The 14295-nt window shown below is 29.7% G+C and overlaps 1 protein-coding gene across 5 annotated transcripts; it reads left to right on the forward strand.

Annotated features, from left to right (window-relative positions):
* Nucleotides 1-634: 634 nt before the first annotated feature.
* Nucleotides 635-14129, forward strand: LOC141529087 (uncharacterized). 5 transcript variants are annotated; one of them, XM_074245477.1, is made up of 11 exons: nucleotides 635-722; nucleotides 1528-1760; nucleotides 2070-2198; nucleotides 4853-4885; nucleotides 5044-5109; nucleotides 9191-9477; nucleotides 9575-9848; nucleotides 10024-10480; nucleotides 10604-10756; nucleotides 11907-12712; nucleotides 12913-14129. In XM_074245477.1, exons 4-11 carry the CDS (start codon nucleotides 4859-4861, stop codon nucleotides 13963-13965), a joined length of 3123 nt encoding a protein of 1040 aa, XP_074101578.1. In that variant the 5' UTR covers nucleotides 635-722; nucleotides 1528-1760; nucleotides 2070-2198; nucleotides 4853-4858; the 3' UTR covers nucleotides 13966-14129. The 5 variants fall into 5 exon arrangements, with proteins under 5 accessions (XP_074101578.1, XP_074101579.1, XP_074101575.1 ...); XM_074245478.1 differs by lacking the exon at nucleotides 2070-2198 and adding an exon at nucleotides 11003-11109 and having other exon boundaries at nucleotides 12913-13563; XM_074245474.1 differs by lacking the exon at nucleotides 2070-2198.
* Nucleotides 14130-14295: the final 166 nt, after the last annotated feature.

The following is a 14295-nucleotide window of genomic DNA, read 5'->3' on the forward strand; positions in this document are numbered from 1 at the left end:
TAATTAAAATGACACTGAAGTTGACAGGTATAAAAATTTTTTTACATATTATTTATAGCAATTAAATCATTATAAAAAAAAATTAAATTAAAAAGTCTCACATGTAAAAATTAATAAAAATTAATTGACAATTGAAAATTTTTAGAAGTATTTTTTTATTGTAATTGATTTATTAAAAAAATTTTTTTAAATTAACAGCTGACTGCTAACTTCAGAATTATTAATTAAACCTAATTACACTTAAATAATTACTTTTAAAAATTATTAAATAGAAATTTAAAAAGTTTACAAATGGTGGGAAATTTAAACCGCGAAAAACAGCTGATGATTATTATTTAAAATAAAAAATTAAAAAACAAGGATAAGCGGTGACAAAAAGTAAGGGGGGATGATGAATAATGAGTAATTGAAAATATTTAAAACTTTTGCATCCATTATTATTATATTTTGAGTAGTGGTGTCGCTAGTTATGTGCGAAAGTAAATTCTGCGCACGCGCGTGCAAAAACAATGTGAAAAAGTATATTATGTATTATAAATTTACTATATACAATATATATATATATATTGCAAGGCATAGAAGTATGAGTAATGTAATTTAGTGTGTTACCGTATTGTTCGGTAATTCTTGTCTGTGTAAAGTAACAGCAGTCAGTTGACTACAGCGAGAGCGCGAGCAGCCAGGAGTCGACGTTGCGCTGTTAGTGTGTATGCCGCGTAACAGTAAGTACAAGTAAAAGTAATACACAGAATTATATATATGTAGAGTTTGATAGTCATATATATATATATATATACACATATATTTACTCATAATTATACATACACGTGCGCATTGGTATTGGTGAGGTTTAGTTCGGGAGAAGATCAGAACGGACAAGTGCCCGTGGGCCTCCGTCGTGGTGGGTTGTTCGTGGTGCGCGCTCTTCGCCGTCACTTATCCGGCGGAGGATTTTTCTCATCTAATTGACATTTAATATATTCAATTAATTACTCACAATAATCATAATAATACTCACATTAAAATAAATAAATAAATTAGTGTTTTTTTATAGAAAAAAATAAACAATTGATAATAATTCAAAAAAAAAAAAAAAATTGGCAAGTGATGAAAATTGGTGATTGCAGCCAGAAATAATCAGAAGATAAATAAAATAAAAAAAAAGTGTTTAGTTATAACTCCGGGGTTTTGTCCACCGGTTTTACGAGTGTGCCGTGTGATAGTGTACGTGTACTCTCCATTCTTACATTACAGTATTTTACACGAATACGGGCACGATTCATCTACCCTCTTGCTTCCACTTAGTCCTCGTATCTCTCTCTCTTGGATCCTAGTATTTAAGTTATAGTTATTGTTTAGTCTTACTCGCTTGCACTCGCGCTACCAACACACAAGTACGTGTACTCACTTGGTATAACTATACTAAACTTATACTAATTCATGCCAATACACCAATACTCACTTTAATGTATGTATATATTAATACTTGTACCAATACTAATACTTGTACTTTTACTACTATTACAGGCAGGCTTTTTGTACGCGAGAGGGACACGTTTTCCAATAAACACCAAAAATTAACAAACTTATTTAAAAAAAAAAATAAGTTTACTACTATTTTATTTCAAATAATATTTTGAACTGGAATTATAATTATAATTATAATTATAATTATAATTATAATGGAGATATCAAAGGGCCTGCAGAAGGAAATTGTTTTGGTACAAAATAAATTGAAGAACGCCATTTGTGATCATCAGGTAATTTTAAACAAATTATAAGTACCTAATTTTTTTTATTTAAATGTTTGTTTTACTTTAAGTATGTCATTAAGCATCGGCTTATTTATATATTTACTTTTATTTAAGATTTTAAAGTTACATCAGTTTTTATTTTATTAAAGAGATTTTTTTCAAGGCTATCTCATCGATATCTCAAGGCTGTTTTTTTTTTGGTTGTTATGATTCTTCATTGTTTTTTTTTTTTTTTTTCTCTAACTTTTAGTTGCAATAATAATTATAACAACTGCTGTTATTATTATTGTTATTAATATTATTATTTTTATGGAGTAACGGGGAGGGTAATTGCCGTACAGATGTCGATAAGCCGCAACGCGCGTTAGATTGTCCCAGGACGTCTTGCTGGCGCGAAAACAACTAAGCTTCTTCATCATCGTCAAGTAGCTCTATTTATGTTAAGTATGTATTTATAAATTAATAGGTGTGTGGTGGAAAGACAAAACTCCCATGGTATTTGTTACCAAATAAAAATTACCAAGTAATTACAATTAAAGTTATTTGACGGTTTTTTATTTAACAAATAAATTTATTCCAAAAAATTGCATTTTTAATTTTAAAAAATTTTTAATTGTTAATTTTTTTGGAGTAATTTATTTGTTAAAAAAATTAATAAATTATCAATTATCTGCTAAATTAAATTTCATTACCATTTTTTGGACTTAAAAAAATAAAAATAAATTTATTTGTGAATTAAATACAAGGATGTATGTAATGTACAGCTGCTTTTAGGTAATAACGTCAAAGATGATAAAGTTACGAAATTATCCACGTGTTTAATGCAACGAATTCGATACAAAGTTTCTAGAATTGCGATTGCGACCGATGGAATCATGATCATTATTATGAATCGTTATCACGATTCAATTTAAAATAAAAAAAATTGAATATTTAAAAAGTTTTTCAAAGTCTTTAAACTTTTTGTAATACCAAAATAGGCGATTATTTTTTTTTATTTTACTATTACACAATTTATATAAATCGAAGTTTATTTATTATATTTTACAAAGTGATACGACTGACGAGCGGTTCTACTGCGCATCTGTATGAATAATGATAATGCTTATCAATTAGTGTTATTTAACGGATTGTATAAGATAATTAGACCGAATTGTCAGACCTACCCTATATATGTCAGTTATTTAACTCGAGAATTTAATAATTAAATTTTTAAAGCTAATTTTTATTTTTTTGTAAAAAAAAGTAATGCAATTTTGTGTAAATTGTTTTCAGTAGTTGTTTGTCAAATAATGTCTAATAAGAAAAGTTTGCAAGTTTTTTTTTTTTTTTTTTTAGGATTGAAAAGTTTTATTTTTTTTAATTGAGTTCAAAAGAGGTTTTTTTTTTATTTTTTCTAAAAAAATAATTAAGAAAATTTTAATTTAAAATTAAAATTTTCGGATTTTAAATATAAAAAGCTGGACAAAAACTCATTATTGATTTATCTTGAGAGTAATTACATAAAATAGTCACTTTTAAACTCATTACACTTATCAGCGGATTCTATTTAACAATGAATGAGATATCTACGACGCTAATATTCTTTCATTACGTTTTAATGACTATTTTTATTGATTTATTTATTTATTATGATTAGTTAAATATTTATCATGTTTCATTAATTGAAAATAAATATAAACTCCAATAAATAAAAATTATCTTAAAAAAAAAAAAAAAAACAATTGTTATTTATATTTATTGTATTAAATTTTTATGCTAAAGTTTGTCGAGCCAAGTATTGATTTAAATAATAATGAGGAAGTTGTTATGAATTTTAGTCATGAATTTCATTCACTACTCTGTTAATACCGCTATTTATTGGATATAAATTATTTTTATTTAATTGTTTATAATTTATAATTACTGTCAAGTTTTTTTACATTGAAAAATTTATTTTCAATGTTAAATACTTGTAAAAAAATTTTTTCTATTAACCTGTAGCAGATTTAAATGCATAAAAGAAATAACTTGGATATAAAAATGATGATTGTGAAAAGACGAAAACACTTTAGTGTAAAAGAAAAGCGGGGATTCCCGTAGAAGCGCAAAACATTCTCAAAGTTTTAAAAACTCAACTTTTGAAAAGTTCTTGGATGAGAATAATGACAGAGTTAGTTTCTCTTTCTAGTTAGTTCTCGGCTTTTACTTTGTTTTATTATTTTATACTTCAGTTTTAAATAATATATATCACTCTTCGTATTAACTGGAGGTTTTATAAATATTTCATTTACTATTTACTGGGGAAAAAAAAAAAAAAAAAAAAAAAAAAAAATTATCAGACTTTCTCAAATTAATTCAATAATTTTTTTAACACTTTGTTATTTTGACAATAATTTTAAATTTATTTTCTTTACAAAATTATAAAAATTAATTATTTAAAAATTTTTTTATCAAAAAATTTTTAAGAAAATTCAGAAAAAAAAAAAAACATTAAAAATTTTTAAATAATAGACTGAGATAGAATTAGTTACAAAACTCAATTATTTAAAACATAAACTGGAATAAAATAAATAAAATACTTAAACTCAAGTTATTAAAACTTTTTGTGGGGAAAAAAAAACCATTTAATAAAGTCCGGCTTTTTTAGCGATTCCATTGGAGATATTAAAAATTTTTTTTTTTAAATTAAATCATCTATTAATTAATTAAATTAAAGTGCGCTATTTGTACGCATATATAACGCTCATTACCCTAAGTTTTGGTCTTTTAAAATGAACTTATTCATTCGAGAGTATTCGTGTATACAAGTTAATCATTTCTACTCGAGTATTTTCTATGCAACTTTGAAATTACGTGGCCTTCTCAATGCCGATGTAGATGATAATAGCTGTAGATTAGTTTTGGCCCGTCTGTCTCATAATTTGTCTTCGCTATACTTCTCTTTACTTGTTTAAAATTACATTTGCTATTTTACATAACTCATCAATTCGGCTTTGCACCATTATCCAAACATTAATTACTGTTACATCAATTATAAACTTTTTAATAATAATAATAATGTATCATTTAATTTTATCAATTTAATCTTAATTAAAAAATTTTTTATTACATTCTAGATTTGCATGGGGAAGCTCAAGGATGACCCAAATGTAAGTTTCTAAACAAAGCTAATTATACATAATTATCTAAAGTATATAGTATTAAAAACTAGTAACTCTAGTGTTTAATATATATTTTTACGATAATAATAATATTAATTAATTAAAGAGTAATTGTATAATAATAATTTATCTATTAAATGTTTCAGAATGCAGATATACGTGGACAAATACAGCAGATTCAGCTCAACATCGTTTCCCTCGGGCGATGCCAGGTGATTGTCACTATAGATTCAACATTATATTACTCCACACTATACTTTTCCCTTACCATTTTACTTCTACCTCAAATACCTTCCTTTGTGACAGATGCTTGATTTTAGTGAGTGCAAGGTCATACATTGAAAGTTTCTTTTATGAAAAATAGTTTTCCATTCATTTATTACTTACTAAATAAATACAAGACACCGCCTTTGAATCATCAAAAATGAAACTTTAAAAATTTTTCAACAAAAAAATTTTAAATAATTTTTTTTTTTCTAAAATTACTATAAAATTAATCCCTTAATTTTTTTTTTCTCTTAAAAAATGAAAATTTCTCTTGCAAACTTTCCAGATTAATTAATAATTCCATAAAAATTAAATTAGTTAGTCCTAAATGTAAAACTAATTAATTCTCATCAATTGTCACGTCACAGTTTAACATTTAATGAATTTTCCGCGTGCAAATAATGAATGTTAATATTTCCCCGGACTTTTATCATGTTAAAATTAATTAATCGTTAATAAAAACGATAAATCATGGACTTAATTCCCGAAAATGAAGATTAAAGATTCTTGTCGAGGATTAAGCGTGAAAAATAATTAAACTATTTTTATCACCAGTTGCGCATCGCCGTGATTCGTCGCATCTTCTATTCTCAAATTGCTGCAGTACTGACGCGGACTAGTAACATCGATCGTTAATACACAATGTATATTGTGAATTACATTAAATAGTCAGCTAAAATTAATAACTTGTTTATCGGTTGAATTGTAAATTCATCTATCTATCTATTTCATGCTATCATCACCAATAATCTACTAGTTACATCGATTATTAATAACCTTCGAGCCGTCTATCGCTTTACTGTGGAATTATTAATATCTTCTAAAACTTTTCAAGAAGAAAACTAAAATCAAATTTTATTTTAATATAAAATTAAAGATAATTATTTTTAATTTTTAATTAAAATTATTGATCTATAAAAAAATCTCGTAGAAATTTATAAGAAGCTTTAAATAATTTGTAAAATTAAATTTTTTAAAGATTTCTAGAAAAAACTTAGATTTTATTGTTACAAAAAAAAATTAAAGCTTATTTAAAATAATTCTCAATAAGTAATTCTCAATAAATAAGTGATGCGGCAAATTTAAAATCAAACAAAAAGCCCCTCACAAATTGATAAAAAGCTTTAAACAAATGACATAATTAAACTTTAGAAAAAGTTCCGGAAAAACAAACATAAAAAGCGCTCTATAGCATTGTTGTCGGTTTGTTGGGAAAAGTTTCCCAAAGTTTCGAACGGAACCAACCAACACCTCCGCAAGGTCGTCACCTCGATAGAATTTTAGTTAGGGACGTTAAAATCATTCAAGACTATTCCAAAAGTTGACTTTCTATTTCAAACTTTTCCTAAATCTTAATTTTTGATTCCTTAAAAAAAAAAAACAATCAAAAGCTCCGAAATAAGCAAGCTCACGGATGATGATAAACGATAAATGCCTGTTGTTTTATTAATCACAACAAATTTTTGAGTAAATTGTTATCTATAGCTCGCCAATAAAGCGTAAGATTCAACTCTGCCGTCCAATCGGCGTTGGCACGCGAACGGCAACCTGGTTCTTATTGATCTTCCCTCTAGCTTTCCAATTGAAACCGCAGAGGAGCAGCAGCAGCAGCTCGACTACGACCTTCCCATCTTTCCATCTTTCCATCTTTTCCCGTATATACATTTAATATATACATATATACTACATTTATCTCGTTCTCTATTCTTCTCCTCTCTTTGCTTCCATCCTTTCGTACATATATTGTATAAATATATAAGCGCGCTAATATTACTGACTCTATGCACTGTACATACAGATATAAAATTATATATTACACGCAATAAAAAAACCCGAGATTCACCAGCGTGATATCCAATTTGAATCTGCCGCGTATCTCCGCGCGAGCGCGCAACTTTCTGAATACTACTTCTGGATATTAAAGCTATTTATAGAAGTAAATATGTAATATAACAATGCAACTTTAATTGTTTTAATAAGCACACTGATAGCGGTTACATAATTCACGCACTTTTTGTTAATTTTTTATTTTTTATATCCCAATATGATGCATTGTTTCACGCTAACCTAACTTTTCTTCCCAATCGCCATTTTGTCGGCCGCTATTAGTTTGTTCTAATATTTCAATTATAAAAATTGATACTTTTTCGCAGTTTTTATTGAAACTTTATTATAATATTGAATTTCTGAGCATTAATTTTAACTATCCATAAACTTTAGTCACAATTATAAATAATATTTAATTACTAATTAAATTTCCGCGCGGATAATATTTAAAAAAAACTTGTTATTTAATTTTAGAAAAGTTGAATAATTTTTTTTGCAGCTATAAAAAATACTATCAACATATTTTAATTTTTATTAATTAATAATATTAATATTAAAGATTTTATCTGAAGAAAACAAAAAATTTTTCTTGTCACGGCGCAGCTAGCTTAAAAACCGTTATACAGCCACTTTGGCACAACGCATTGAGCTTTACTTTAAGCGTCTTTTCTTCTTCAGCTTCTTTGCGTGTTAATGATGGGAGTAGAAAGAAAATTATCTTTATTTCTTCTTAATTATTTATTGAAACTAAAGTAAGACTCAAAGCTGAAGAAGATATTTTTAAATAATTAGAAATAATATTAATAATAATTATTATGAGAAGAATAGTATTTTTATTAATGAAAAAATTATTTATAGACAAATAGTTTATATTTGTGATTACTTATATGATAAATTATTCAACTTGACATGCTAGTTTTTGAAAAGTAATTCTTGAATCTTGTTTTAAATTTTTTAAGAGTTTTTTCTAGCGTACTAATATTATTGAAGAGCCGATCGATCACAGAAATACCTACTGGGTGTTTACTCTTCGGGATGTTTAATATATATATATATATATATATATATATATATATATATATATATATATATATATATATATATATATATATATATATATTCTTTTGGATATTCAGGGTGTGTCATTTGTATTTTTTATCATCCCAAACTAACCCTTAGGGGCTGGAGTTTAATTCAAGCGGAAATCTTATCTCAAGTCAATTAATTTTCTTTTTATTAATGTTTTTCCTCGGTTGATTTTTTTTTATTATTAAAACAGAAGTTACACGTGCTTTTAACTTTGTAACATTAATTATTATTAATTTATTTGAAATTTAATTTTATTGTTTGTGCGAAATTGAAGTAGGTCAAAAATTGAAAAGTTTTGGTGATTGAATTACGGGAGAGTTATTTTTAAAATTAAAAAAGATTTTTTGTAATAAAATTGATTTTTTAATCGAAAAAAAAAAATTTATTTCATTTAAAAATTTTATTAAAATTTATCAATAATTTTTTTTTTTTTTTAGTTAAAGCTTAAAATATGTTTAAAAAATTAAATTTTAATAAAATTGTGCTTCAAATTTTAATTAAAAAAAATAATTAAAGCTAATATTAATAAAAAAAATTTTTTCTTCTTTGGCAGTAAAATTAATTTTTGAAGAATGAAAAAAAATAAAAATTAATGTTTAAATAGCAAAAAAAATTTTTTTAAGTCTAAAAAAAAAAAAATAAATTACTAATTGAAAGTACATATTAGTCTAACTGAGAGTAAGTGAACGAGAGACCTGTAGATTCCCAGGGGATGATTATCGACGTTGTTATAAACCCGTAAAATCGATTCTAAATAGACTCTCCATTTGCTGAGAAGTTTTTCATTCAAGTCACCGGTCTAACTCACATAGGAAGTAATAAAAATAGAATTTTATTTTATTCATTCCCCGGCTACTACCTATTTATTTCCACGTACCCTCGGAAAAAGCAAATTCACCAAAAGTAAGCGCTATAAAGTGTCCCGAAAGGAATAAGGAAGAAAATTAGACTTTATGAAATAAAGCAAAACTATACCAAGACGGATGTTATTTATATATGTATGTAACATGTACTTTTGCCTAAAGCTGCGGTATAAAGTTATATCTACAACATACAATATCCATTATGAGCAATGAGTAAAGTTTGTTGTTGGTTTTTGTCTGTACGCAGAAGCAAGTTGTCGAGCGATTGCGCAAAGAAGTCGAGGGATACCAGGCGCAGAATGATAAAGGCGTTAAACTTTCAGTAGCTTCGCTTTTGGGTTTAACTAATAATAACAATAACATAAACAATAACAACCATGCCAGCAGCAATAATAACAATCACTTCACGCCAAATAATGATCAGGATAAGGATGATGTTCTCCAGGTCAAGGTTCAAGCTAATGGATTAGCCAAACGTCGACGATTAAATAAGGATAATTTTAGGAATGGAGTTAATAAAAAAATACGTGCCAAGTAAGTATTTTTTTTTATATTTAAAAATAATAATAATAATAATAATGGTAGAAAAAATTTATTATTATTATTATAAATATTTTTAAAATTTTTACAGAGAAACTCCAGTAGAAACTTTATCGATAGATGACGATGTGATAGAATTATCAAATGAAGAAAATGATAGTAATGAAAAAGAAGAAAATACAATAAACGAAAATGATCTAAAGACGCCTGTTGATAAATCAGAGTTACAGCAGACTGAATTTCTCGATAAACTTGGTCTCATAACAATATCTAACTTTGATAAGTTACAAAGTAAAAAAGCCGAAAGAAAACGCAGAAGTCGCGCAAATCCTCAGTTTGTTTGTTCTACTTGGGAATTACCGACAGTAATATTTATTTATCAAGTTTTTTTTTTTTTTTTTTTTTTTTTTTTTTTTATTATATATATATATATATATATATATATATATATATATATATATATATATATATATATATATATATATATATATATATATATATAAATTATTTGTATCAACTTCGTTAATTTATTTTATATAGAAAAAAAAGAGACACTCGTACTTACAATCAGGGAACGCGCCTCAGACGAGGCAAACGACGGCGCGACTCAATGGACCCTCACCGCCTCCACCGCCAACGGCGACCTCATCTGGTCACAAAATTCAAAAATCTCAGCCAGTAACTAAGAGCGTAGCTGGTTCCCCGCCACCCTCGCCATCATCGTCTTCCTCATCGCAGTCGTCAAGCTCAAAGTCTCTTCTACCTGCTCAAAAGCCCTCAGGAAAGCCAAATATCCTTCCGAATTTGAATGAAACACTTGCTCATGGTAGCTGCAACAAAACAGTAGAAAATTGTAGCAAAAGCCAAACAATCACTTCTAATTCAAACTCGGTTAAGACTTCGCCGTCAAAAGTTATAAATATACCCGGGTTGCCGTCGAGTCTCACTATTGAGAAAATAGAAAATGATGTTGTATGCATACATTGCAGGAGTCCAGGTAATTTAAATTATTTAAAACAATTTTTTAATTAATTAAATAATGAATTTTGTGAAATTGCACTGTGATTTATAAAATATATAATAATATAGATTATTTAAACATAAAAAAATTAATTTGCAGGAATGTTATCAACTTGTGAAAATTGTTCAGCAAATTATCACCAAGCATGTCATGTAATTTTACCTCCCCCACAAGGACAGTGCCCGAAATGTTATGAAATGAATCAAAATAACGAAGTGGCGAGTCCAGTTATTAAAAAATCCGATGAAATAGGTAATTAATAGTTGTAAAATATTTTTATTTATTAAAAAAAAAAATTAATTTGTAAAATACTTGAAAAAAAAAAAATCAAAAATGTCGGCTAACTTTAGAATTATAATTAATAGATGATAAGACATACACGCGTGTGTTTCAAATTCGTCAAAATGAATTAATAATCTGAAAGAAGATTTATTTTTGAGTTTATTAAAATAAATGCACATTGTTATCTATTGTACGCGAAATATGTACTCGTTGCAGAGGAAAAAGAGCGAGAAAGATACGAGCAGCGAGAACGAAACGCGGATCTGAGATTGCAGGTTTATGAGATGGAAAAACGATCCCAGCTGCTCGGCCAGTCACTTCAGGTTCGTCCTGTGGCCTGTGTAGACAAAAAATAATTATAAAGTTAAGATATTTGTTTTGTTGGAATGCTCAAATTTTTATTTATTTCAGTTATATTTTTAGTTTTTTTTCCATATCAATTCAAAATACGATTAATTCCTCTTTATGTATTTTATTTTAAAACCTGCAAGCTCTTGGATTTATTTTTATAATTTACGCCATTGTGTCACATACGCTTATTACGAATAGATTTCCCCAAGGTTTTTTCTTCTTCTTTTTTTTTTTTTTTTTATTGAAGAATCGTTCAGTCGTTTTTTTGTCAAAGAATTCATTAAAAACTTTTCTTGTTCTGTGGTTAAATTTAGTGGTGGCAAGAGATTTTTTAAAATTATTTTTATTTTTAGAAAAATTTTATTTCATGAATTTTAATTATTTCACGAATGAATAAAATTATAATACAAAAGACTGAATGATTTATTTGATCTGCACAAATGGAATGAAAATTTAATTATTATTTTTATAAATGATTTATTTAACTACATTTAAAAGTATTAATTAAAAAAAAATTTTTAATTAAATTTTTTTTTTGAAAAATTAATGACTTATTGCAAAAAAAAAAAAAATCAATAAATGCATTTTTTATAAAATGAATAAAATGTCTAAAAAAATTTTTTTTTAAGTATTCAAATGAAAAAATATATTTTTTGCAATCCTGCTAAAAATTCATCAGCAATAATTATTGAACTCCGATCATCATCTAGCATAATTACAAAAATCATGACTCAAAAATAATAACAATAATATTAAAAAAAAAAATTAGGTCCAGCACCGATTGAAGCAAGAGCTGCTGAGCAAACAGGAGAAAACACAGAAGTCAATAAAGAGACTGGTGGATTTCATAAAATTGATGCGACAACCCCCAGCTTCAACTCAAACTTCGGAGTCCAGCAGCTGCCTCCATCAATCCAGCTCATCCCCATCGGCTCGGGGCCGCTCTCCAGCACCAACATCACCCAATCCAACCACTCGCTATTCGCGGGTCCGCTCAACATCTCCAACAACTTCATCGGCGGGCCGTCAAACGAAAACGCCGTCACCTATTCGCCCGTCATCATCAACCAGTTCCCCTCGCAGCAGCCCTGCATCGGGCCCTACATGCAGCCGGATCCGCGACTCACTTACAACTACGGCGTCCCCATCGTCAGTCCCTCAGACCACCACCATCACCACCACCACCACCACCACCACCACCACCAACAACAACAACAACAACAACAACAACACCATCACCATCAACAACATCACCAGCACCAGCATCACCAACACCAGCAGCAGCAGCATCAGCAACAGCAGCCACATTCGTTTCTTATCATCAAAAAGCTATCCGATCCTTGTGTCGGTGGACTCGTCACCCGCTATCCAACCCAGTCTTCGTGCCCGTCAACCATCGGCTACAGTCTGCCAATCTCCTCGGGACCAGCTATCGTCAGTTACGCAAGCCAACAGCCAGGCCAGCCTATTATCAACTACAGTATCGGTACAATTGATCCAGGGACATCCGCATCTCAACAACTTCTCACAAGTTCTGCCTCAGGAATCCCCATTGCATCACCCCAGGCCGGTGTTGTGAGTAATTTATCTTTTTTTTAAATATTAATTTTATTCAATAAATAAAAACAAAATAAAAAAATTTGGCTTTGGTCTATTTTTGTAATAAAATTAATTTTTATTGTTGAATTTAGTATTATCAGAAAGATTTTGATTTTAATTTATAATTTTTTAGTATTTTAAAAAATAAAACTCCAAAACCAAAATATTCCAAACAGGCCATCTACGACCAACGACTCGCCGAGGGCCACCCAGGGATATTCTACGAGCAGTTCTCCGCGAGTCGGCTCATCACCGAGTCCCAGCGACCCAACCGGCAGCCCACTAGCCGCGCAGTGCCCAGACTCAATCGCATCGCAGTGTTTGAGTCGCAAAATACCAGCACTAAGAATCCAGGTGCACCAGCTGGACCAGCTAACCGAAAACGACGTAAGCATTACGTACGTAAAAACCGGAACAAGAAGCAAAGGGGAGCAGTGGAGGGTGCCAATGACGACAAGTGTGACAAGTCCAGGTCCACCAGTAGTGTCCAGCCAGGGACCGAGCCTGCCGATAACGCGAGTCCTGCCGATAACCTCCCCGAAGATTGTCAGCCCCGAGATCTCGACATCCAGCCCGGGTCAATTGTCGAGCGACTGTACCGCAGACTCGCTGAAGGCCAAGAGCCAGCCGAGCCTCACTCTCCGGCAAAGGGACTCTCCTCCGAGCGAGCTGACAGAGACGAGCACTTGAAATTGGAAGAAGCGCATTTATCAGCGCCACTTGCAGCAAACTTAGTCTCGTCTTTGTCCAGCGACCGCCCGCACTCCTGCCCGACTGTCAAGGGGGAAAAAAGTCTCTACGTCGGAAAAATCGACCCGAATAATAAAGAGAATGACAATAAGAACGAGAATGATCAAGGGTGCAAGGTTGTCCAAGTCTCCAGACTCGGTCGCAGGAGTCTCGACTCCTTGCAAGCTGATCTCACGAACACCTGTCGGCTCTGGACTCCCGTTCGTAACCAGGACAATTTTACCCAAGAGACTGACAAGGACTTTGAGCCGCCTTCTGCTGAAGACACTCTCACCGGGGATGAAAACGACGATCCAGAGTCCGGCAGGCTCGAGATCGAGTTAGCTGACGAAGAGGAGGAAGATGAAGCCTCAGACTCCCCGGATAATATTGACGAAGAAGCTATTGTCTCTTCTATCGACATGACTGTGCTTGAAGACTTTGAATCTGCCATGCGCGCTGAAGAATGCGGCGCTGCTGGCAGTTTATTAGAATCTTAATATAAGGCACTAAATTATTTTTTAAGACTCGTGCCTCAGAAAAAATTTAATATTATTTAATATTGGAGCTACTATTTTATTTAGTAGCGATTTCGCTCATTTTTTGTAATTTTAGTTTTATTAATTAATAATTGTTGATATTTTTTTTTTTTTTTTTTTTTCAACATCTCATTTCTTCACTATACATATTGATGTTTTTGTTAGTTTGTATATATCGACCAAAGTTAATTAAAGTAACTTAATACCTAATTATCAGCGACAGCTCGCCAAAGATACTCTGATAATTATAATTTAATAGTTTTAAATTGATGAATTAGGTGAGAGCTGATT

The sequence above is a fragment of the Cotesia typhae genome, unplaced genomic scaffold (assembly GCF_013202065.1).
Source record: "Cotesia typhae breed Kobodo isofemale line unplaced genomic scaffold, CoteBio_Ctyphae contig_44, whole genome shotgun sequence".
Lineage (NCBI taxonomy): Eukaryota > Metazoa > Arthropoda > Insecta > Hymenoptera > Braconidae > Cotesia > Cotesia typhae.